This window comes from Marmota monax, unplaced genomic scaffold (genome assembly GCF_021218885.2).
Source record: "Marmota monax isolate L192 unplaced genomic scaffold, Marmota_monax_Labrador192_F-V1.1 WCK01_AAM20220418_F8-fsc00342, whole genome shotgun sequence".
Taxonomy (NCBI): domain Eukaryota; kingdom Metazoa; phylum Chordata; class Mammalia; order Rodentia; family Sciuridae; genus Marmota; species Marmota monax.
In genome coordinates, this window is record NW_026692007.1 from 82,458 (window position 1) to 108,261 (window position 25,804).

Consider the following 25,804-nt stretch of genomic DNA (forward strand, 5'->3'; position numbering starts at 1 on the left):
TTTGGTTTTTTGGTGTTAAGTTTTTTGAGTTCTTTATATATCCTGGAGATTAGTGCTGTATCTGAGGTGCATGTGATAAAGATTTTTCTCCCATTCTATAAGCTCTTCACGTTATTGTTTCCTTTGCTGAGAAGGAAACTTTTTAGTTTGAACCTTTCTCATTTATTGATTCTAATTTTACTTCTTGTGCTTTAGGAGTCTTGTTAAGGAAGTCAGGTCCTAAGCTGACAAGGTGAAGATTTGGGCCTACTTTTTCTTTTATTTGACACAGGGTTTCTTTTCTAGTGCCTAAGACTTTGATCCACTTTCAGTTGAGTTTTGTGCAGGGTGAGAGAGTGAGGTTTAATTATATTTTGCTACATATAAATTTCTAGTTTTGCCAGCACCATTTTTGAAGAGGCCATCTTTTCTCCAATATATGTTTTGGGGTCCTTTGTCTAGTATGAGATAACTGTATTTATGTGGGTTTGTCTCTGTGTCTCCTATTCTTGTACCAAGTATTTTAAGTATTCTAGGGATGATTTGAAGTATACAAGAGGATATACATCGTGTTTTAGTCAGCTTTTTTTTTTGTTGCTGTGATTAAAAGATTTGACCAGAATAATTTTAGGGAGAAAAAGTGTATTTGGGGGCTCACAGTTTCAGAGGTCTTGGTTCATAGGCAGCTGAGTCCATTCCTCAGGGTTCAAGGTGAGGCACGACATCATGATGGAAGAGCATGACAGAAGAAAGCAGCTCACATGATGATCAGAAATCAGAGAGACTCCACTTGCCAGATACAAAACATAGACACCAAAGCCACGCCCCAATACCCCACCTCCTCCAGCCACACTCCACCTGCCTTCAGTTACCAACTCACTGAATCCCATCAGGTGATTAATTTTCTGGTTGGGTTAAGGCTGTCATTACCCAAAAATTTCTCCTCTGAACCTTTTTTTTTTTTTTTTTTAGGATGATAGTTTGGTTTTTATTGTTGTCCTGTGTTGGGCTCAGTACAGAAATGCTGTCACCACCATTGGCTATTGCTAGCTCGCTAGCTTTCCAGGAGGAACAGGCAACAAAGGTGGCTCCAGATGGCTCTTAGCTACTGATTTGGGCTTCAGGGTTTATAAAAGCAGCATAGTGGGTCCTACTTTCTGATATGAAGTACAAATTCTCATTCACAGTCAGATTTCACCAGGAAGGAGATGGTCAGAGCTGAAGTCACATTAATTAAGGAGCAAACTCAAGGTCACACTTGGTCTTCCTTCTGCTTCCTGATACACCCAGATGGCACTGTAGAAGCAGTGCTGCTGGCATCTGGGCTAGTGTGTTGATGGAGCAAGGTGGGAGGAACTGCTCACTAGTAGAACTTCTTGCTGGGGTTGTTGGCAAGGTCAGTGAGCAGCTGGCATGGGATGAACTGTATTCCACAGGCAGCTTCATGCTTCTGGAGCTGGTCCACTATCTTCTGGTCATCATATAGATCCGTGAAACAGAAGGACCCTCCAAGATAAGGGAGGAAGCCTAGGCCAAAGACTGCTCCAATGTCTCCCTCTGCAGGTTTGGCAACATCCCTTCCTGTAGGCACATGACTACCTCATTCACAAATCTTATCACCAATGGTACTGAATATCTTCATCAGAGGAGGCCTCAGGCTTTGCAGGAAGCCTCAGACTTGTAAAATTCTTATTCATGTCAGAATTCAAACTCTTATTCTTCGAGCCCTCCTCATGGATGTAAAAGCTCTTCCCAGACTTGCAACCCAGGAAGCCCTGGACACCATCTGTTTCAGCAGTTCTAGGCTTCTACCTCCAAACCGCTCCCCAAAGGCTTTGCCCTGATCTTCTGCCATATGTTTCACTATAACCACACCAACTTCATCTGCCAGGGTGGCAGCACCCATAGGAAAGCCAAAGCCTGTGGTCAGAGAATCCAGCTTCTTAAGATCAACTCCTTCCTGGAGGATTCATATGATTTCGATCATCATGGATATAAGACATGGATATAAGACATATAAGGTGTCTTGTATCCTTAAAATCTTAAGCCACATCCATCCTTAATCACAACGATGAACTTCCCCTGCTTAAGACCAGCTGCTACAGTACAAGTGGTTGTCTCCTTGGATGTTTTCTTGGTTGTGATGACCTCTAGTAGCTGCACCTTGACCACAGGAGAGAAGTAGTGCATGCCAATTACTTTCTCAGGTCTTTTGCTGACAGCAACAATTTCATTGATTGGGAGAGCAGAGGAGTTACTGGCAAAGACACAGTGAGCTACTTCCTTTAGCACTTTGTGCTTAACACCGAGGTCTTCAAAAACAGCTTCAATCACCACATCAGCCTTTTCAAAACCCTGGTAATCAAGCTGCCCAATCAAGTTGCTGAAGATGGAATCCTTTCAAATGATGTTATAGCTTTCTTCTTCACTTTGTCGTTGAATTCTTTGAACACTCATTGCTGTCTCTGGCCCACTCCAGCTATTGTAGTATCTTTAAGAAGGGTATTTAGCCCCTTGTCCATGGAGATTGGGTGATGGAAGCTCCCATTAACCCTGCACCAAGAATAGCTAAATGCTTAACATACTTCTATGGGGCTCCAAATTAATTTTTCTGGCATAGGACTCGGCCATGGTAAAGTACCAACAAGGCCTTTGATTCTTTAGTCAATGCCAACTCTCCAAATTTCTGGTGATTCAGTAAGATAACCAGCATCACTTCTTTGTTCAAGTCCAGTTTTTATGACATCAATTATTTTCAGAGGGGCAAGATAAAGGCCTTTGGTCTGCTTTCACACTTCTTTTTCCATGATTTTGTAAATGTGTGGTCTAACAAATGGAATAGTCATGGCATATGCTGTTGGTTTTTCCACCAATCCCTTGTATCTCTTAGGAGAGAGCTTCTTATCAACTAGTCCATTAGCAAAAGTAACTATAACCTCTTCGAGTTATTCAATTGTCCATTTTTCTGGAGCTTTTACTCCTGGTGCAGGGGTTCCACCAATTGGTCAAGTCCCATTTTCTTTGCTCTGTCTGCACGAATGTTTCTATGAGTTAGCATCATGTCAAATGCAGCAGGTACATCCACCATTTTGAGCAGCCTTTGGGTGCCTTCTGCTCTATTAGGATCCCCAGAAAGATTTCAGGGATACCTGAAATGTATACACATGGACCCTTCCACAACAGTGTAGCCCATCCTTTAAGCCATCAGAAAAGGTTTCTATGGATAAAAATACACACACTCTTCTCTCACCAGCTGGAAAAAAATTCTTTTCTTGGAAAAGGTTCATCTGGCCGATCACGGTGACACATGTCGGTATTCCTGACGGCTCAAGAGGCTGAGGCAGGAGGATCAGCCTCAGCAACTTAGTGAGACCCTGTCTCACAATAAAAAGATAAAAAATGCTGTGGATATGGCTCAGTGGTTAAGTGCCCCTGGGTTCAACTCCTAGTACCAAAACAAACAAATAAATAAATAAATAGGTTCATTTGATTAGAGAAGGCACATATAATCTCTCTACCTTGATGTCAACTGATTGGGAACTTTAATTATACCTGTAAAAATCCTTAACAGGAGTTCCTAGATGAGTGTTTGATTGAACAATTGGGAAAAGATGTGTGCACCTAGGTCGGGTGAATCTTGGGGCCATCTTACAATTTCACCTCACACACCTACTGTTTGGGAAAGAAAACATGGTCTTTGGAACTAGTTGAACCTGTGTTTAGCATAGGGCAAGTAACTTAAAAGCTCATTTATTAGTAAGCACTGTGCTGTAGTGTGGAATAGGATGCAGGGGTGGTTGAAGGTGGAGGTGATGCTATGGAGAAGAGTATCAGTGGCACAAGCTGTCCAGTGGGGGCCCAGAAGTTTGTTCAATGGAAAAAGGGTAGAGAGTCTAGGAGATCAATCCCAGCCTGAGAGGAGGCACCAGGCATCTGCCTGCATGCTGGGGGTACTCCCAGGTCTGGCTTCCTAAAGTACGAATAACCAAGACACCCAACTGAGCCCAGAGACTCCCCACGGGTAACTGGATTTTTTTACTTCCACCTCTGATATAGACCAAATCAATATGGCAAGTAGAATTCATATTCATGATGAGGGGATCACCTTGGGCTGTACAGAGGCATTTTTGCTCCTTCAACTCAAATCCCTTTCATCTGTAACTTCTCATTTCCCCGCCCACCATTACATCACCAGGGCTGGGTGGGTCCAGGATATAAAAGCAGAGCTGCTGGCCCAGGCAAGTCTCTGTTCAACCAAGTCGGGGCCTTCACCAGCTCTAAAGTGGCCTTCACCTGCACTCCTTCACTTGCTTTTGTCATCATGCGTGAAATTGTGCTTATCCAGGCAGGCCGATGCGGCAATCAGATCGGCGCCAAGGTGGGCACGTTACTGGGGCGTGGACCCTGTGTGACACAGGCCAGGGCCAGGGGCCCCAAGGATGAGAGTGGAGTCGGGAGAAAACTGGGGTCACCAGCTGCCAGGTGCCATGGTGAGGCCACAGGGCAACACAACCTGCCACCGCGAATATGGTGATGCAGCTATGTGTGCCTTAAATCAATGCCCTTTAAATTACCCAGGGAAACACTTTTCCTCATGGTGGCCAGTTTCTTCCCCTGCCACTCAGATGCCCTCCCAGGATCCTACCTATCAACATTCACCCATTGCCTGCCAGGGTTAGGATCCAGAGGCCAACATGTACATTGCTGGCATCAACCTTTGCTGGTAAAAGCTGCCTGGGGTTTGTGCCAGGAGTGGGGCCACTTGATCCTTGGTCCTGCTAGAACCCATCAGTAGGGATTCAGGGACATTCAAACCTGCATGGAAGAAAAGCCCCACTGTGTCCACTGCTTCCTACAAGAGGATCTGTATTGTTGCTTCCTTCTCTTCCAATGTCATTCCAGCCCTTCAGTCTGTGACCATATATGGCTCCTGTTCTGTGGATTTCCCAGCCACTAGGAAGAAATTGATATGAGAAATACAGGCCACAGCTCTGTGGTCTTAGTCTAGGATTCTTGACTGTCTGACCAAGGCATTCCAGTGACAGGATGCTGGGACATGGAGTGATTCTTTTTTTTCCTTTCAGTTTTGGGAGGTCATCAGTGATGAACATGGCATTGACCCCACTGGCAGTTATCATGGAGATAGTAACTTACAGCTGGAGAGAATCAATGTGTACTACAATGAAGCAGCTGGTGAGTATATTGGATATTAAACTTGCTTTCCGAATGATGACAGAGGAAATGTTCTAGGAGCATACAAATGACAAAGAAATGCATTTTTGCACATTAATATAAAATGCCAGCATAAAAAGATATACTTTATAGTTCCTGAATAGTTCTGTTTTTTTTTTTTTTTTGTATTTTTTTAAACATGACTAAGCAGGCTAAGCATTCTTTTTCTTTTTCTCTTTTGTCTCAAATATTGGAATCTTCTGTAATAAATCCTTCTGTGAGAACTATACAGAATTATGACCCTACCCACAATTCTTTGTCAAGCACAAATGTAAGTCAGCTTTTGTTCCTATAGGCAACAAATATGTTCCTCGGGCCATCCTAGTGGACCTAGAGCCAGGAACAATGGACTCGGTGAGATCGGGACTATTCGGCCAGATATTCAAGCCAGACAACTTTGTGTTTGGTATGTCCTCATGGTCCATGGGACCATGACTCACCTTCTTCCTAACACCCATACACTTCACAGTTCTCAGTGATCAGTGTGCAGGAGAGACTGTGTCCACAGATGGCCCCAGTCCTGGCCTAATCCCTTCCAGCCCGTGGGGGTGGGGGCATTTTTCTGGTCACTCTGGACAGCTCAGGGATTAATGCCAGAATCCATTCCAGCCTCTGAAGGGAAAGTCTCAAGAGCAATAAAAGCTTCTAATGAGGCTCAACAGGCTACAGGTAACTTCAAAGCATCTGTTGAACTCACTTAATTACTGTTAGGCAATGAAGGCCAAAAGTACAGCATGTGAGCAAGATTTAGACAACTGCCTAGAGCCCCTTGCCCCTCTGATCACACTGTGCCGTTCCTGTCTATTTGTACTTCATTAGAGTATTGAACCATTTTCCCTAGTTTGAGAAGCAGATGAATTTCGTTAAACATTTTCTCTTCCCTGCTTTTCTTACTTTAAGATGATTCCCGGCATTTTTGAGGGTCACTGATACAGAAGGTTTCATCTGTGTTTTCTACCAGTTGGTGGAGAAAGAGGGTGCAGACAGTCTTAGGAAACAAAAGCATCTCTAAAAGGTTATTTAGGATTAGTTGTTAGCACAAAGAGATCGGGCTGGATGCAAATTCATGGGTCATATCAGCCTTTTATTCAGGAACAGGACTATACCTATGGGAATGGACCCACTTTCCTGGTGGAAAATGAGCCACTGAACAAAGGAGGGGACTGGGTTTATATAGGTCATGGGTGATTTGGTGAGCTTGTCAGTCTGGGCACTCAGGAATTTGAGTTTCAGGGTTGGGGGTCAGTGGCCAGCACCTGGAGAGGAGTTATTTTGGAAGAGAATAGTGTTTCCTAGAGATTATCATTCTAGGTTTAATGAGACACTTTCTCCCTTCCAGCATCTAGGAAGGATTTATTTTGGGAGAGATGAAAGTTATCAATGTATGGCCACACTATCTTGGGGTGTTTTATTTTCCAGTCCTAGTCCTACCTTCTCCACAGTGCAAATGACACCATTCAGAATTCTTGTATATTTGTGTCTAATATTCTCTTTTCCTCTGGTAGGCCAGAGTGGTGCAGGGAATAACTGGGCCAAGGGCCACTACACAGAGGGAGCCGAGCTGATGGACTCCGTGCTGGACATGGTGAGGAAGGAGGCAGAGAGCTGTGACTGTCTCCAGGGCTTCCAGCTGACCCACTCACTGGGGGGTGGCACTGGATCCGGCATGGGCACCCTGCTCATCAGCAATATCCGAGAGGAGTTCCCAGACCGCATCATGAACACCTTCAGTGTCATGCCTTCGCCCAAGGTGTCGGACACAGTGGTGGAGCCCTACAATGCCACCCTCTCTGTCCACCAACTGGTAGAAAACACAGATGAAACCTTCTGCATCGACAACGAGGCCCTGTATGACATCCATTTCCGCACCCTGAAACTGCCCACCCCCACTTACGGGGACCTCAATCACCTGGTGTCGGCCACCATGAGCGGGGTCACCACGTGTCTGCGCTTCCCCGGCCAGCTGAACGCAGACCTGCGCAAGCTGGCCGTGAACATGGTGCCCTTTCCACGCCTGCACTTCTTCATGCCCGGTTTCTCGCCCCTGACCAGCCGGGGCAGCATGCAGTACCGCGCCCTGACAGTGCCCGAGCTCACCCAGCAGATGTTTGACTCCAAGAACATGATGGCCGCGTGCGACCCCCGCCAGGGTCGCTACCTGGCAGTGGCTGCCATCTTCCGAGGCCGCATGTCCATGAAGGAGGTGGACGAGCAGATGTTCAACGTACAGAACAAGAACAGCAGCTACTTTGTGGATTGGATCCCCCACAACGTGAAGACGGCCATGTGTGACATCCCGCCGCGGGGCCTCAAGATGTCAGCCACCTTCATCGGCAACAACACGGCCATCCAGGAGCTCTTCAAGCGCATCTCTCAGCAGTTCACGGCTATGTTCCGGCGCAAGGCCTTCCTGCACTGGTACACGGGTGAGGGCATGGACGAGGTGGAGTTCACCCAGGCCGAGAGTAACCTGAACGACCTGGTCTCCGAGTACCAGCAGTATCAGGAGGCTACCACCGAGGAACTGGGAGAGTTTGAGGAGGAAGAAGAAGAGCAGGCAGCAGTTTAGGAACTTTTCAATTTCCTTGGTAAAATTCTTATCCTCCTGCGCCTTTCTGCTTGGAAACTTAAGCTTCTCAGGTGGGTCTGTCACAAGTTCACTGTTGATGAGAATGTGGATCTCCCCTCAGTATGACTGTATTGTTTCTTCAACGATCTATACTAATAATTCATGTGGTCCACACTCTCCACATTTTTGTTCTCACTCTTCCTGAGATAGAAGTTTTAGGATTTCATCTTTCAGCAGTATAGGTTTTCTGCTTCAATGCTTTGAGAAGTATTCTTGTTCCTTTAGTAAAGAGACGCGAGTGCATGTTTTTTGTTTTTTTTTAATCTTCTCTTTCCCAAAGTATTAAAATAAAGATAATTCTCAAAAGTTATTGGGGAATGATGCCATTCCAGAATTGCTGTGAGTCTGTAGAATCAAGGCCTTAGGTAAGGACTTCTATTTATCTACTTCCCTTTGAACAATGTGATAAATACAAATAAAAACAAAGTGCCACTTTACCCGTCAGATAAACGATATACTATAAATTGTAGATGTTCTAAAAAAGCAGCCAGGGACATAACAGAGTTCCACCTAAAATTTGTTTGAAAATTATGGCAGGAATTTAGGACAGTGATAGAAACTAACAATTTAACATTAAAAAAAAAATAACATCTTTCTAGCTATTAAAACCAGAGGCTGCTTTCAATATGTCATTATTCCTGATTGACCAGGATCCCATTTTTGAGAGGGTAGGAAGCTGGGAAGGCAGATGAACTGAAGTATGCTGTAAGGGAGGGAGATTCTGAAGCTCTAGGGTGTGATGGTAATAGGCAGCAATATAATCAACACTGTGCTAAGGAAACACTAAGGCATGAAATATTTTATGGGCAGTTTCATTAGTTTCATTGTAGGTAGTTTTCTGCAAACTTGTTGAATCAAAAATGTAAGTGCAGGTTGTTTGCCTTCTGGCATCAGATGAAACCTTTCAAAGAAAAGCTTAATTAGGGGCTGGGTTTGTGGCTTGGTGGTAGAGCACTTGCCTCGCACATGTAAGGCCCTGTGTTCAATTCTCAGCACCACACCAGTCAATAAATAAAGGTATTGTGTCCATCTACAACTAAAAATATTTTTTTTAATTTTTTTTTAGAGAGAGAGAGAGATAAGAGAGAGAGAGAATTTTTTAATATTTATTTTTTAGTTTTCAGCGGACACAACATCTTTGTTTGTATGTGGTGCTGAGGATCGAACCCGGGCCGCACGCATGCCAGGCGAGCGCGCTACCGCTTGAGCCACATCCCCAGCCCCTAAAAATATTTTTTAAGTTATCTTAAACAAAAAAAACTTCATTAATGACACACCTTTGGAAAACTCCTTTCCCTCCCCAATATTTTATGAAAATCTAAGTGGAAAACTGCCACATTTTCCCCACAGCTGCTACTAGGGAGACATGTTTATGTTCATGGAAAGTTTATACTGCTATCTTACATAAGGGTGAACCTCCTAGAGGTTCTAACCACCCTGGAGGTTGATGGTAGGTATATCATTAACAGTGGTACATATTGCATTTGAAACTACATTAGGGAACAATTCGGAAAACAGAGTAGGGTAGGTAATTTGTTGGATACTTTTTCTGAAATATTTTTATTACATGTTGATGAACCTTTATTTATATAGGGTGCTGAGAATCGAACCCAGTGCCTCACACAGGCTAGGCAGGTGCTGTACCACTGAGCTACAACTTCAGTTCTGATTTGGTGGATACTTAAAAAAAAAAAAAAAAAAGCCAGCTCAGCTAGGAATGTGGGAGGAACACTTGCCTAGCGGGAGCTCTTGTAATTGCCAGTTTTTCCTTCCAAGGTCATGCAAAACTGCTCACTCTTAACACCCCCATTTTAATCAGGTGTTAATGGGGCGGGGAGTTTAGTTTTCATTCTCCTTTTAGAAAGCTGCAAGCTCCTTCCAGCTGGTAAAGCTGGCAGAGAACATGACCAAGCTTTATACATCCAGGCATTTGGGGGTGAGGGATGGACATCTCAATGAGAAGTTCCTTTTCTCAAATGCAATCATGTCTCAAGCTGTAGAAATAAAAGTGATGCAGCTTGGCATGGAATGCTTCTGCTGGGCTCACTGGACGGTTGTTCACCATGGTGTCTATAAAAAAAAGCCTTCTCCAATCTGTTGCAATCCTAGGAATCTGGCTGGAGCCTTCTGACTGAAGTGAAAGCTTTCTTTCCATAACAGCTGGATATAAACTGGTGCTGCCATCTATGTGTTAAATCTATGTGTTCTGTTGGGGTAGGACATGGCTGGTCTCACCAGGATGGACTATCCTGGCAGGTTCTATCATCTCTCTAAGCCACTGTTACTCATCTGCAAAATGGGGACAATCATAGTTTCTTCATGATTCTTTCCCATGGGATTATTCTGAGGACTAAATGAGATGTTGTATGTAAGGTGTACACCATACAGTCTGTCTGTAGGCACATAACATCTATTATATTGCACCTTATGAAAGCCCTTATGAATATCAGCTATTTTTATTACATATTATTACATATTATAATAATATGAAAGTCTTCATGAAGATTTTACTTGCTTCTAGCATAATGAAGAAGTGTTCTGACTCAGGAGCAGAATCTATTTACCCTTGTTGACTGACACAAAATCCAATTGGTAGATTATTAAGAGAGGTTTTGCAATATGTGATTTGTCTAGAAAGGGTCAGACTCCACTCTTTTTGGTTCTTTATCAAGCAATTGCTTTTATAAGTGCTGCATAATTCTGTTTGATGTTCATCATGAGCAAAGTCTTATGCTGACTACTTTCTTTTCAAAGAAAAAAAAAGTAAAAATTTAAAGCAGCTCCTAGGAGGAGTAGGATGGCCAGCAGTGGGAAAAGTCACCAGGGCATTATGAAAGGGGAGGGCAAACTCACCGCCCCCCAGGCAAGAAGATGGTCTAGAAGTGGAAGCTGGAAGAGTCATCCTTCCTTCACTGTCTACCTCCAAGTCACCTGGCTTCCCTTTTCTTCACATATGAAAAGACACCTTGACCTTTCTCGCGTGGGTCCATTCATGTCACTCCAACTAGTGGTATAGCTCTCACATTGGCCTGCCCTAATAGGCAAGGTCCATCTTAGCACTGGTGGTCAGCCTTCAAGAGCCAAGGAAGCTGCAGAAAGAGGCCATTACCTCCCTTTTGTGACCCAGAAAAAGGACAATGTCTAGTTCACTGCCCGTCTGGCAACATGTCCTCCAGTAAACCCACCAAAAGTCCAAGACCTCTGGGGAAAGGAGCATGCCCCCATCAGCCCTCCCCTGCTGTGAGGGTTAACTTTGTGTCCATTTGAATGGGCCTCATAGTGCCCAAATATTGGGTCAAATACTGTTCTGGCTGTATCTGAATGTGTTTGGGGATGATATTAGCATTTGAATCCATAGACTGAGTCAAGAAATTACTCTCCTTAATGTGAGTGGGCCTTACCCAATCTGTAGAAGGCCAGAATAGAATAAAAAGGTCCAGTAAGAATTCCTTCTGCCTGATGGCCATCCACCTGGGACATCAACTTTTTTCTGCCTTTGAACTTAGTCTAAAACATTGAGTCTTCCTAGGTCTTGAGTTTGCCAGCTCCAGGGTCAACTACACAATTGCCTCTTCTGGTCCTCTATCCTTTGAACTCAGACTAGACTCCACAATTGGCTCTCCTGGGTCTCCAGGTCTATGATTCACACTGTAAAAATTGGGATTTGTCAGCTTCCCTAACTGCATGAGCCAAGTGCTTATGATAAATCCCTTGCCACATACACACACAACCTACTGGTTCTGGTTCCCTAAATAACTCTAACATACTCAATTACCTCCACTATAATGGTTCTGAAGGTTGGGACAGAGGGACAGCCTGCCCCTGATCTAATAATGTTAAGCAATGCACTGATGTCTCCTGAGGCACCTGTCACCTGTACCCACATCAGCATTCCATCCCCCAAAAGTGGCATTTTTTTCTTTTTTTTTTTTTCTTTTATGTCTTCAATGTACCAATGCCTCTTCATGAAAGCTTCTAAAATGAGACTTTGGTGCGGGCTCCAGTGGCTCATGCCCCATTAGTCAACTTAGGGAGGCCACAGGACCAAGGAGTGAGGGTGGTAGGTGGGCACAGCAGGTGAGGCAAGGGCCCTCAGTGGGGCCTCAGCAGGGCCAGAGGTCCAGGGCGGGGGGTCACCTGGCTTTGGTGGGCTGAGGGGCGGGGTCACAGGCCATTGGGATGCAGGAGGCCTGGGCCTTCACGAGAAGCTGCTGCTTGCTACTAGGCCCCCCACCTGGCCACTCCATGAGGATGTGGCAGCAGCGACAGCAAGGCCATGGCAGGGAGGCCCCAGAGGATGGAGGAGTAGAAGGAGGAGGGCAAGGCAGAGACCCAGGAGCACTGGCCCAAGCATGGTTTTTCAAGTGGGCGCAGCAGTGCCTGGCCCTGGCCCAGCAAGGCTAGCAGCTGCAGGAGGAGGCAGTGGCCACCCTGCAGCCTGAGCACAGGCAGCACAAGCTGTGGCACCTCTTCCAGAACTCGGCCACTTCGGTGGCCCAGCTCTAATAATATTGAGTGTGTTAGCAGCCAGCACTTTGTTTCTGGGTCCCCTCCTGAAACGCAACTGCCACCCTCACCAGCCTCTACAAAGAAAAGTGTGGAGACCCACAGTGAAGTTTTGATACTGGAATTCAGATTGGCTATCAGCAAAGCAGTAGGATGTGCTGGCTTGGTTTAAAAATACCCAACTATTTCTAGAGAAGATTTGATCAGCTTCCTAATGTGGAAAGGTTCCTCCATCATGAAACTCAAGAGCTTCCCCAAGACTGTCTGGAGTGTGCCCTATCCAAGCTACTTCAATGGAAACTGGCTCATCTCTAGAGACTCATTTGCAACCCTTCTGGGAACCCATAGCTCTACATGGTAAAGCTGATTCAACATATTTCTTTGGAAAAAAATGTTAAAAGTGTGCCTGTGGACCCATTTTCACATTTAGGTTTAGGTCCAGATTTTTTTTTTTTTTTTTTTTTTTTTTGTCTATTAGAGTAAACACTTGCTCTAGAAGTGTTGAAATAGAAGGTAAGTTAAGAACTGAACAAGAAATATTTGATGTCAGCTAGCCTGTCCTAAAACTGTTTTTAGAAAGTGAGTTTGAACTTACTGGTGTAATAACAATCTTTTTTCAACATTGACTAGAATTTCTTGCTAGATACTTTTATGTTGTACCTGTTTTCTTACTCTCTTGAGTCAGGGGAAGTTCTTATGTCTTAGAATTGTGTTCTGTTTATCGTTGCTTGGAGATCCCGGTCCATGCAAGCAAGTACAGCAGGTAATTGTTGGGTTAGTTCCCCTGGGAACGGAGAATTGCCTTTGACACCCTTCATTATCTAGGGTGTTGTAAAGGATGAAAGTTGATGACCCAAGTGAGAGAGAACAGATGGAAGAGTCATCGATTTTCCTCCTGCCTGTTGTCCCTCAGATCCTCCTTGCTTTGAGAGTCAGGATTGCCAGAGGTGCACCTAGTAGACAGGTCTATCACTACCTCACCCAACCAGATCTGTCATCAAAATGCATTCTTGGTTAAGGTGCTTAGTGTCACTGGAGAAGCCTGGGCAATGCAGTCAGTGATAGATAAGTCTATTGCTTACTGCTGTCTAATGTAGACTTCCATAGACAACTGGAGACTTACCACCTGTACCATATCAGGTTAAAAACTACTACCCCCAAACAAGCAGCAAAGTAATAAGACTTGGTTGAAGTCAAGATGAAAACCTGGATCACAAACGGATGACTAAGCAGGTAAAGGTAACTAGTGAGTTAGATCAGGAGACCTGTTAAAAGTTAACATTCCTGGGCCATAGAAGAGGTCTTCTAAAACAACACTAACCTGCTCATAAAAAGAATGGGATATATACAGAGTCTTCTAGAGCATTGCAACTTTAATTCCTGCACAGAGTCTCTTTGACAAATCTTGATTCTTTCCTATACCCTTAGCCAGAACCTAGAGTTGGAAAAAGTATTTAGTTGTTGACTTTTTCCTGATTGCAAGTTTCTTTATGGTAAGTTAAAATCAAAACCACTTCTTGCAGGAAAGCCCATGTCATATGGATGCAGTCTTAAGACCAGACACTATTTCTTACATATTAGATCAGTTAGGCCGTTCAGAACATTTAGAGTTCAGGCAAAAATGAGATGGACCTGTTCCTACAGAATTAGTTTCACACTTCTCCTTAAGTTTGGGAAAAAAACAGCAATGAGTTGTACATAGTTTGTCAGATTAATTTTATTTCATGAGATACTATGTGATGGAGTTGTCTCTCCTGGCATTCTGATTTTCATCAAGTGGATTGATGACTCATTTCATTCTTAAAGGATGCTTTTCTGTATTATACTACTGTCCTGTAGAAGATAGTTTTAAGAAAAATAAGCCACTCTTGCTATAGAACCTTAATGCATCAATGTGCATGGCACAAAGGATGAGCTTAGCCATCCTTGAAAAGCTGCTATGCTCCTGCTCCCATTACACACATCCTATGGTTTACTACTTTTGGAACTTTAGGAATTTTTAGTGATGATAAGGTTGTAAAAAGGACTGTTTATAATTTTGACCTATGTGGAAGTTGTTAGGGTTTTACAAAGCTGAAATGTAAAACTGTGTGTAGGAAAGTAATTTTTCCCTACAATAAATTTGTAATGTAACACATGCACGAGCACGCGCGCACACACACACACACACACACGCATACACAATCCCTCCAAAATATTTTGTGATGCTAGGTCTCATCATCTCATTTTAAAAGGAAAGAGGAATAGAAATGTTATGTGCAGTGCCAAGCACACACAGTTAATGACCAGGCCAGCAAACAAACCCGGGTCCATCTGAGTACCCTGCTATTGCTCCTAGCTCCCATTGCCATGAATGTCACTCAGCAGTCCAAAATACCAACTCTAGCCACCAGCCAAGGCTCCATTTCCCACATCTCCTTTTCATTGACATGAATCCAAAGTGTCAGCTGCATACATAGATTCTACTCCTTGGTTCTCTCCTGTCTGGTCTGACTTTCTGACCTGGCCCCAGAACATTCACTTGAATCATCAGTAACTTTGCCATCTACAGAATCAGCCCCTCTGTGTACATTTTGCTTTTGCTTTCTCTTTCTTTAAACATGCATTCATCTTTTAGGAATTTAGCTCTCAGGATCCTATCCCACCACTGCAGCTTCCTATGCCCTATCTATCCTAATCCCAGAATCCAATGGGTGCCAATTCTGTTCAACATGAATTCTCTGAGAGCAAGCCAGGGCCCTACCTATAACCCTAACACTAACCCTAACCTAAACCTAACCCCTAACTATAAACATAAATGTAACTCAACCCCAATCAAACCCTGACCTTAACCCCTAAATCCAAAGAAACCCCAACCCAACCACTAACCCCTAATGTTAACAATGACCATGACTGCAGCTTCACCCAAAACTGAACCCATTCTCAGCATTATAACCATAACCTCTAATCACTAATCCTAACCAATAGTGTATGTTTTATAACAAAAAACAATGGTATACTAAACCCTCATCTTCACATGATTCCTAATCTTTAACACTAATCTAACCCCAACAGCAACCCACAACCTTAATCATAATCCCAAAACAAACCCAAACCTAACTCTAACCATTATGCATTAAAAAATAACAGTAACCCTAACTCTAACACTCCTTCCAGCCCTAAAGTTAACCTCTGACTGTCAGCACTATCCCTAACTGTAACCCTAGTCATATCCCTGACCTAACCCTAACTCAGGTCCTATCTTCTACATTCTTATCCCTCGTCTCTACTTTTCAATCCCTAAAGTGCTCATCCCTAAATTCCTAATATCTCAGTCCCCCTAATACTAATTCCACCCCCAAACCAACCCCAATCTAATACCAAGCCAGACATGATATCACAAGAACAGAAAACTGCAGAATATGACCCCTTTAAATATAAATGGACATCATTTGCAATGATATAGCAAAATGAAACTGGCAGCATACCGAAAGCATAATATGCAGTGACCACAAGATTTATGCCCCCAAATAAAGGAGGGCTTATCATTAAAAAAGCCAGCTATGTCATCAACACACCATATTAATACAATGAAAGAAAACACCACATGATCATTTCATTCATTATAGAAAGAGCTTTACACAAAACCCAATACCTTTCCGTGACAAAACACCCTATATACCAGGAATAGTAGGCAATTTCATCAACATGATAAAAAGCATTTCTGCAAATACCAGAGTAAACATCATACTCCATGGTCCTCACTGAAAGCTTTACACTTGAGATGAAAACAGGCCCAGGTGTGTACTTTCACACTGTGTCCAACAGTGTACTGACAGTTGTATCCAGAGCAGTTGGGCAAGACAAAGAAATGAAAGGCATCACACACACACACAAACAGGATGACTAGATCTGTCTGCTCATGTGTCACAGGTTACCTTATATTGTGTAGAAAAAAAATCCTGAGGCATCCTTAAGACATTATTAGTGATACTCAACAAAGTGAGCAATGTTACAAGCAAACTATCAATACAGAAAACACATTTTATGTCCGTATAGCAACAAAAAGTCTGAAAATGAAATCAAGGCCACTCAGATTTCAATAAAGTCAACAGTAATAGTACATTTTATTTTATTTTATTAATATTTTTTAGTTGTTGATGAACCTTTATTTATTTGTATGTGGTGCTGAGACTGGAACCCAGTGCCTCACGCATGCTAGGTAAGCGCTCTACCACTGAGCCACAACCCCAGCCCCAGTAATAGTACATTTTAGAAATAGTACATTTTAGAAATAATATCCCAGTCTTTTGCTTATCTTTTTCATTAAATTACCACTATATTTCACAAAACATAAAGTTCATTTTAATAAGTCCAGTTTATTCATGTTCTCATTCACTGATTTGCATCTGAAGCGTCATGGCCAAACACAAAGTTATCTTGAGTTTGTCACATGTTTTCTTATAAAAGTTCTAAATTTTGCATTTTTTTTTTTTGATCTCTGCCTCCCTCCATCTGAGACTTAGGGTTTTATTATTAACACCAACAGGTAAACATAATGAGAAACAAAACAATGTGTGCAGTCGCAGTGTGTCCTCAGAACATACAATAGCAAGACAGTAGTTACTCTGTGATCTGGCATGATATATGAGGGTCCCTTTCCTCTTCTATTCTGCCTTGTTAGTCAGCAAGCTTCTCTCTCCGAGATGATTTCTGGTCAGTGCTGTCATTTTTAACATTTTTCCTGGATTGGTGAATCCCCCTTTCTTCCCATTGTTTCTTCAGCCTTTCTTTTTAAATAATTTTTCTCTTTAGGACCCAAGACAGAAGACAGAGGAAGCAGAGATGTATGAATTGGTCTGAAATTTCTCAGCTCAAATGGATTTTAGGGTCTCAGGTGAACCCCTCTCCAGTAAATGTAGGAAACAGCAAATGGGGTTGGACTCTGACTGCAATCCAAACATCTTTATGCTTCCAATTGTCAGTCTATACTTTGAACACTGCCAGAGGTAATGGGGAGATTTTTAAGAATGATTTTTTTTTTAAGCATAGTCTTTCTTCTTTTTGAAGAAAGATTTGAGTGAAAACTGATAACCCTGACTATACTCCATGCTTGGGATCATTATTGTTTGCTTCTTCCTATTCTCCATGATCATTTAAAATACAAAAATGATAAAATAAATCAGAGGGTTGTCTTTGCTTTAGAAGAGCAGCATCGTGCCATCTTTCCAGAATGTTAATGGTCATAATGACATCTTTTTTTTTTTCTTTCTGGATCCAGTTTTTATTTCTTTTTTTTTTTTTAATTTTTTATTGTTGGCTGTTCAAAACATTACATAGTTCTTGATATATCATATTTCACACTTTGATTCAAGTGGGTTATGAGCTCCCATTTTTACCCCATATACAGATTGCAGAATCACATCAGTTACACATCCATTGATTTACATATTGCCATACTAGTGTCTGTTGTGTTCTGCTGCCTTTCCTATCCTCTACTATCCCCCCTCCCCTCCCCTCCCCTCCCCTCTTCTCTCTCTGCCCCCTCTACTGACATTCATTTGTCCCTTTGTATTATTTTTCCCTTTCCCCTCACTTCCTCTTGTATGTACTTTTGTATAACTCTGAGGGTCTCCTTCCATTTCCATGCAATTTCCCTTCTCTCTCCCTTTCCCTCCCACCTCTCATCCCTGTTTAATGTTAATCTTCTTCTCATGCTCTTCGACCCTACTCTGTTCTTAGTTACTCTCCTTATATCAAAGAAGACATTTGGCATTTGTTTTTTAGGGATTGGCTAGCTTCACTTAGCCTAATCTGCTCTAATGCCATCCATTTCCCTGTAAATTCTATGATTTTGTCATTTTTTAATGCAGAGTAATACTCCATTGTGTATAAATGCCACATTTTTTTATCCATTCATCTATTGAAGGGCATCTAGGTTGGTTCCACAGTCTTGCTATTGTGAATTGTGCTGCTATGAACATCGATGTAGCAGTGTCCCTGTAGCATGCTCTTTTTAGGTCTTTAGGGAATAGACCAAGAAGGGGAATAGCTGGGTCAAATGGTGGCTCCATTCCCAGCTTTCCAAGAAATCTCCATACTGCTTTCCAAATAGGCTGCACCAATTTGCAGTCCCACCAGCAATGTACAAGTGTACCCTTTTCCCCACATCCTCGCCAGCACTTGTTGTTTGACTTCATAATGGCTGCCAATCTTACTGGAGTGAGATGGTATCTTAGGGTGGTTTTGATTTGCATTTCTCTGACTGCTAGAGATGTTGAGCATTTTTTCATGTACTTGTTGATTGATTGTATGTCCTCCTCTGAGAAGTGTCTGTTCAGGTCCTTGGCCCATTTGTTGATTGGGTTGTTTGTTCTCTTATTGTCTAATTTTTTGAGTTCTTTGTATACTCTGGATATTAGGGCTCTATCTGAAGTGTGAGGAGTAAAGATTTGTTCCCAGGATGTAGGCTCTCTATTTACCTCTCTTATTGTTTCTTTTGCTGAGAAAAAACTTTTTAGTTTGAGTAAGTCCCATTTGTTGATTCTAGTTATTAACTTTTGTGCTATGGGTGTCCTATTGAGGAATTTGGAGCCCGACCCCACAGTATGTAGATCGTAGCCAACTTTTTCTTCTATCAGACGGCGTGTCTCTGATTTGATATCAAGCTCCTTGATCCATTTTGAATTAACCTTTGTGCATGTCGAGAGAAAGGGATTCAGTTTCATTTTGTTGCATATGGATTTCCAGTTTTCCCAGCACCATTTGTTGAAGATGCTATCCTTCCTCCATTGCATGCTTTTAGCCCCTTTATCAAATATAAGGTAGTTGTAGTTTTGTGGATTGGTTTCTGTGTCCTCTATTCTGTACCATTGGTCCACCCGCCTGTTTTGGTACCAGTACCATGCTGTTTTTGTTACTATTGCTCTGTAGTATAGTTTGAAGTCTGGTATCGCTATACCGCCTGATTCACACTTCCTGCTTAGCATTGTTTTTGCTATTCTGGGTCTTTTGTTTTTCCATATGAATTTCATGATTGCTTTCTCTATTTCTACAAGAAATGCCATTGGGATTTTGATTGGCATTGCATTAAACCTATAGAGAACTTTTGGTAATATCGCCATTTTGATGATGTTAGTTCTGCCTATCCATGAACAGGGTATATTTTTCCATCTTCTAAGATCTTCTTCTATTTCTCTCTTTAGGGTTCTGTAGTTTTCATTGTATAAGTCTTTCACCTCTTTTGTTAGGTTGATTCCCAAGTATTTTATTTTTTTTGAAGATATTGTGAATGGAGTGGTTGTCCTCATTTCCATTTCAGAGGATTTGTCGCTGATATACAGAAATGCCTTTGATTTATGTGTGTTGATTTTATATCCTGCCACTTTGCTGAATTCATTTATTAGCTCTAATAGTTTCTTTGTAGACCCTTTTGGGTCTGCTAGGTATAGAATCATGTCATCTGCAAATAGTGATAATTTAAGTTCTTCTTTTCCTATTTTGATGCCTTTAATTTCTTTCGTCTGTCTAATTGCTCTGGCCAGTGTTTCGAGAACTATGTTGAACAGAAGTGGTGAGAGAGGGCATCCCTGTCTTGTTCCAGATTTTAGAGGGAATGCCTTCAATTTTTCTCCATTCAGAATGATGCTAGCCTGAGGCTTAGCATAGATTGCTTTTACAATATTGAGGTATGTTCCTGTTATCCCTAGTTTTTCTAGAGTTTTGAACATAAAGGGATGCTGTACTTTGTCGAATGCTTTTTCCGCATCTATCGAGATGATCATATGGTTCTTATTTTTAAGTCTATTGATGTGGTGAATAACATTTATTGATTTCCGTATATTGAACCAGCCTTGCATCCCAGGGATGAATCCTACTTGATCATGGTGCACAATTTTTTTGATATGTTTTTGTATCCGATTCGCCAGAATTTTATTGAGGATTTTTGCATCTAGGTTCATTAGAGATATTGGTCTGTAGTTTCTTTCTTTGAAGTGTCTTTGTCTGGTTTAGGTATCAGGGTGATGTTGGCCTCGTAGAATGAATTTGGAAGTTCTCCCTCTTTTTCTATTTCCTGAAGTAGCTTGAAAAGTATTGGTATTAGTTCCTCTTTAAAGGTTTTGTAAAACTCTGCTGTATACCCATCCGGTCCTGGGCTTTTCTTAGTTGGTAGTCTTTTGATGGTTTCTTCTATTTCCTCAATTGATATTGGTCTGTTTAGGTTGTCTATATCCTCCTGACTCAATCTGGGCAGATCATATGACTTAAGAAATTTATCGATGCCTTCACTATCTTCTAATTTATTGGAGTATAAGGATTCAAAATAATTTTTTATTATCTTCTGTATATCTGAAGTGTCTGTTGTGATATTGCCTTTTTCATCCCGTATGCTAGTAATTTGAGTTCTCTCTCTTCTTCTCTTCGCTAGCATGGCTAAGGGTCTGTCGATTTTGTTTATTTTTTCAAAGAACCAACTTTTAGTTTTGTCAATTTTTTCAATTGTTTCTTTTGTTTCGATTTCATTAATTTCAGCTCTGATTTTCATTATTTCTTGCCTTCTACTTCTTTTGCTGTTGTTTTGCTCTTCTTTTTCTAGCATTTTGAGATGAAGTATGAGATCATTTATTTGTTGGTTTTTTCTTTTTTTAAGGAATGAACTCCAAGCAATGAATTTTCCTCTTAGAACTGCTTTCAATGTGTCCCATAGATTCCGATATGTTGTGTCTGTGTTTTCATTAATCTCTAAGAATTTTTTAATTTCCTCCTTGATGTCTTCTATAACCCATTGATCATTCAGTAACCTATTGTTCATTCTCCAAGTGATGTATGCTTTTTCCTTCCTTCTTTTATCGTTGATTTTCAGTTCCATTCCATTATGATCAGATAGGATGCATGGTATTATCTCTAGTCCTTTATATTGTCTAAGAGTTTCCCTGTGACATAATGTATGATCTATTTTTGAGAAGGATCCATGTGCTGCTGAGAAAAAAGTGTAACTGCTTGATGTTGGGTGGTATATTCTATATATGTCAATTAAGTCTAGGTTATTAATTGTGTTATTGAGTTCTATAGTTTCCTTATTCAACTTTTGTTTGGAAGATCTGTCCAGTGGCGAGAGAGGTGTGTTGAAGTCTCCCATGATTATTGTATGGTGGTCTATTAGACTCTTGAACTTGAGAAGAGTTTGTTTGATGAACATAGCTGCACCATTGTTTGGGGCATATATATTTATGATTGTTATGTCTTGTTGGTGTATGGTTCCCTTAAGCAGTATGTAGTGTCCCTCTTTATCCCTTTTGATTAACTTTGGCTTGAAATCTATTTTATTTGATATGAGTATGGACACTCCTGCTTGTTTCTGAAGTCCATATGAGTGATATGATTTTTCCCAACCTTTCACCTTCAGCCTATGTATGTCTTTTCCTATCAAATGCATCTCCTGTAGGCAGCATATTGTTGGGTCTTGTTTTGTGATCCATTCTACTAGCCTGTGTCTCTTGATTGGTGAGTTTAAGCCATTAACATTTAGGGTTATTATTGAGATATGGGTTGTTCTTCCAGCCATATTTGTTTATTTATGTTACTAAACATGGTTTGTTTTCCTCTTTGATTATTTTTCCCCCCTTACTGTCCTACCTCCCACTGTTGGTTTTCATTGTTATTTTCCATTTCCTCTTCCTGTAATGTTTTGCCAAGGATGTTTTGAAGAGATGGTTTTCTAGCTGCAAATTCTTTTAACTTTTGTTTATCGTGGAAGGTTTTAATTTCATCTTCCACCCTGAAGCTTAATTTCGCTGGAAACACAATTCTTGGTTGGAACCCATTTTCTTTCAGTGTTTGAAATATGTTATTCCAGGATCTTCTAGCTTTCAGAGTCTGTGTTGAAAGATCAGCTGTTATCCTGATTGGCTTACCCCTAAATGTGATCTGCTTCCTTTCTCTTGTAGCTTTTAAAATTCTCTCCTTATTCTGTATGTTGGGCATCTTCATTATAATGTGTCTAGGTGTGGGTCTCTTATGATTTTGCACATTCGGCATACTGTAGGCTTCTAGGATTTGGGATTCTGTCTCATTCTTCAAGTCTGGGAAGTTTTCTCGTATTATTTCATTGAATAGATTGCTCATTCCTTTGGTTTGAAACTCTGTCCCTTCCTGTATCCCAATGACTCTTAAATTTGGTCTCTTGATGTTATCCCATATTTCTTGGATGTTCTGCTCATGGTTTCTTAACAGTCTTGCTGAGCTGTCTATGTTCCTTTCAAGTTGAAATACTTTATCTTCATTGTCTGATGTTCTATCTTCTAAGTGTTCTACTCTGCTGGTAGTATTCTCAATTGAGTTTTTAAGTTGGTTTATTGCTTCCTGCATTTCTAGGATTTCTGTTTGTTTGTTTTTTATAACCTCTATCTCCCTGTATAGTTGATCTTTTGCTTCTTGGATTTGTTTATGTAATTCATTGTTGAAGTGATCTTTCATTGTCTGATTTTGCTGTCTGATGTCTTCCTTGAGACTCCAGATCATCTGAAGCATGTATATCCTGAATTCTTTATCTGACATTCCATCTGCTGCAGCTATTACCTCTTCTAACGTTGAGTTGACCTGCATTGCTTGTGGTCCTTTCTTTCCTTGTCTCTTCATACTGTTCGCGTTACTTTCTACTTGGTGAAACTGTTGTGCTATTGAATTTTCCCCCTATATATTTATATTGGTCTTGTATAGTTGCAAAGTCTCCCTCGCAGGCGCAGGCGGCGGCTCTGCCCCTCCTCCAATTGGGGCAATGTGCCTACCACGCCGGCAGGCCGCTGGGCCTGCTCTGCTGGTCGGTAGCAGGTCCGCCTACCTTGCAGGCGCGGGCGGCGGCTCTGTCCCTCTGCTGGCCGCTAGACTTGTTCTGTCGGTGGTCGCAGTTCTGCCTACTTTGCAGGCGCAGGCAGCGGCACTGCCCCTCTGCAGGCCTCTGGGGCTGTTCTGCCAGTGGGTCGCAGGTCCGCCTACCTTGCAGGCGCGGGGGGGGGTGGGCAGCTCTACCCTTCCTCAGGCCACTGGGCCTGTTCTGTCTGTCGGTTGCAGGCCTGGCCTGTTCTGATGGTGGTCACAGTTCCGTCTACCTTGCAGGCGTGGGGGGAGGGGGTGGCTCTGCCTCTCAGCAGGCCGCTGCTCCTCTTCTGCCGGTGGGCCGCAGGCCCGCCTACCTTGCAGGAGTGATTGGAAGCTCTGCCCCTCCGCGTGCCACTGGGCCTTTTCTGTTGGTGGTCACAGTTCCGCCTACCTGGCAGGCACGGGGGGGTGGGGGGCGGCTCTGCCCCTCAGCAGGCCGCTGGGCCTGCTCTGTGGGTGGTCACAGTTCCGTCTACCTTGCTGGCGCAGGGGGAGGGGGCGGCTCTGCCTCTCAGCAGGCCGCTGCTCCTCTTCTGCCGGTGGGTCGCAGGCCCGCCTACCTTGCAGGAGTGATTGGAAGCTCTGTCCCTCCTCGGGCCACTGGGCCTTCTCTCTGCATTTTCTATTCAGGTTGGTGATCCATTTTGAATTGATTTTGAGAAAGTTGTAAGTTCTTTATCTACTTCATTTCATTTCTTTACCTATGAATGTCCATCAGTTCCAACATTTGTTGAAAAGACTACACATTTTCCACTGAATTTCCTTTGTTCCTTTTCGAATAATCAGCAAACTATTTGTGTGAGTTTATCTCTAGCTTTTAAGTTCCATTCCATTGATCTAATTGTCTATAATTTGTCAAATTTGTGTTGATCGCTATGGCTTTATAGTAAAACATAAAGTCATATACTGTCATTCATGTGAATTTATTCTTCAGTATTGTGTTGACCATTTTGGGTCTTTTGCCTCACTATGTAAAAATTAGACTCAGTCTTTGGTATTGATAAAACAACTAGTAGGGTTTTTATCAGGATTGTATTGAATCTAGTTATTAAAATTGGGAAGAACTGACATCTTAATAACTTTGATGATTCTTATGCATAAATATGAATTATCTCATTTATTTACATATTCTTCTGTCTTTCACCAGAATGTTTTTTGGGGCAGGGCAGGGATTGAACCCAGGACCTCATGTGTAAGCAGTCTGCTTCAAAGCTATATCTCCATCCCTTTCATGAGAAATTCTTGTTTTGTCATGTAGATCTTTGACAGACTCATATTTTTACATACAGTTTTCTGTCTTTTTTCTTCTGGTGATATGTAAGTATGTATTTCTTATTATGGAATGACAATGCACAAAATGGAAAAAATATATACTTTATATATCTTGAAAAGGACTTGTTATCTGGAATATATAAACAGTTTTATAACTCAACAACGAAAGACAAAAGAACCCAATTAAAAATTGACAAAGGTCTTGAATACACCAACAAATACATGAAAAGATGATTAACATCTCAGTCATTATGAAAATGCAAATTAAAACCACAGTGAGATTCACCTTCGATTCTCTAAAAGAGCAATCATCAAAATAATTAAATATAACAAGTGTTGGTAAGCACGTGGAGAAATTGGAACTCATAAAAACTGCTGTGACATTATATAACGGTGCAGTCTGTGTTTAGAATGGTTTGGTGTTTCTTCAAAATTTTTAAAAAATACATTTAACTCTCCTCCCCAAAAAAGGTTTAACATACCATGCAACAATGCCATTCCTAGGTACGTGTCCCAAAGCACTGAAAACAGAAATGTTTGTGCCATCAGTCAGGGTCATGAAACTGAAGGACAGGCTCAGAAAGAGTTCCAGAAAAAGAAAACTGGATCAGATTGAAAAATAATTTTCCTCTATTGCAGAAGGTGGTAAAAGTGAAGCAGGCCTGCAGATCAGAATATAATGTAAAAATAATTGTATTTTCATGATTTGGGGGTCAGAGGTGACACCTTTGAGTGTTTTTCCACTGTGAGTAAAATACACTGCGGTATTTGATGCAAAGTTGCAAATCTAGAAAGGCAATAACCACTGGGGAATGGGAGAGAAAGGATCAAGAGTACTTCATACCACTAGTGCAGATTTCCTCTGAATTTGGAACTATCACCACATGAATTACTTTTTAAAACATCCTTGTCAATACCATGCCAGAAAACAAGGAGACAACATCAAACTTCATTACAAAGGCTAACAGTTCCAAACTCAGTTCAGCCAAAACTGTGAAACCATCACCCCTCTTAAGAAGAATCTGAAAGTTACTAGAGGCCATTCTGTGGAAGTTATATTAATATTAAGTCACTGTGTGATTATTATATGAATTTGACATTCCAGTATGTGGATATTCCATTGGTATGAAAGGCCGCTGTCTTGATGTTATAACAGCATGTCTGCCTGCTGACCAGACCAGCTGGGAAGGACCTGCAAATCTCTCACACCACTTGGACAACCTCATCAGACCCCACAAGCTGCCACTGCCCAGTCTCGTCCCACTAGGTCAAAGCTACTGCTGAGGACGTGGCGCCTTTTGGTGGTGGCAGTGGCAGAGGCCATTGGGC

At 41.9% G+C, this 25,804-nt stretch overlaps 1 protein-coding gene and 2 pseudogenes across 1 annotated transcript; 2 read left to right on the forward strand and 1 right to left on the reverse strand.

The window, feature by feature from the left end:
- Positions 1-969: 969 nt before the first annotated feature.
- On the reverse strand, positions 970-4,104 carry LOC124097268 (trifunctional enzyme subunit alpha, mitochondrial-like; annotated as a pseudogene).
- Positions 4,105-4,300: 196 nt separating this feature from the next.
- LOC124097162 (tubulin beta-1 chain-like) lies at positions 4,301-7,780 on the forward strand. Its single transcript, XM_046451402.1, has 4 exons — positions 4,301-4,357; positions 5,064-5,172; positions 5,507-5,617; positions 6,717-7,780. Exons 1-4 carry the CDS (start codon positions 4,301-4,303, stop codon positions 7,778-7,780), a joined length of 1,341 nt encoding a protein of 446 aa, XP_046307358.1.
- Positions 7,781-12,137: 4,357 nt separating this feature from the next.
- Positions 12,138-12,744, forward strand: LOC124097170 (HUWE1-associated protein modifying stress responses 1-like; annotated as a pseudogene).
- Positions 12,745-25,804: the final 13,060 nt, after the last annotated feature.

Bases quoted from the DNA above. Each gene is read 5' to 3' on its own strand.
- LOC124097162 (XM_046451402.1), top strand. From the start codon at position 4,301: ATGCGTGAAATTGTGCTTATCCAGGCAGGCCGATGCGGCAATCAGATC. The intron at 4,358-5,063 runs GTGGGCACGTTA...TTTTCCTTTCAG, and splicing joins GCAATCAGATCGGCGCCAAG to TTTTGGGAGGTCATCAGTGA. The intron at 5,618-6,716 runs GTATGTCCTCAT...TTCCTCTGGTAG, and splicing joins GCCAGACAACTTTGTGTTTG to GCCAGAGTGGTGCAGGGAAT.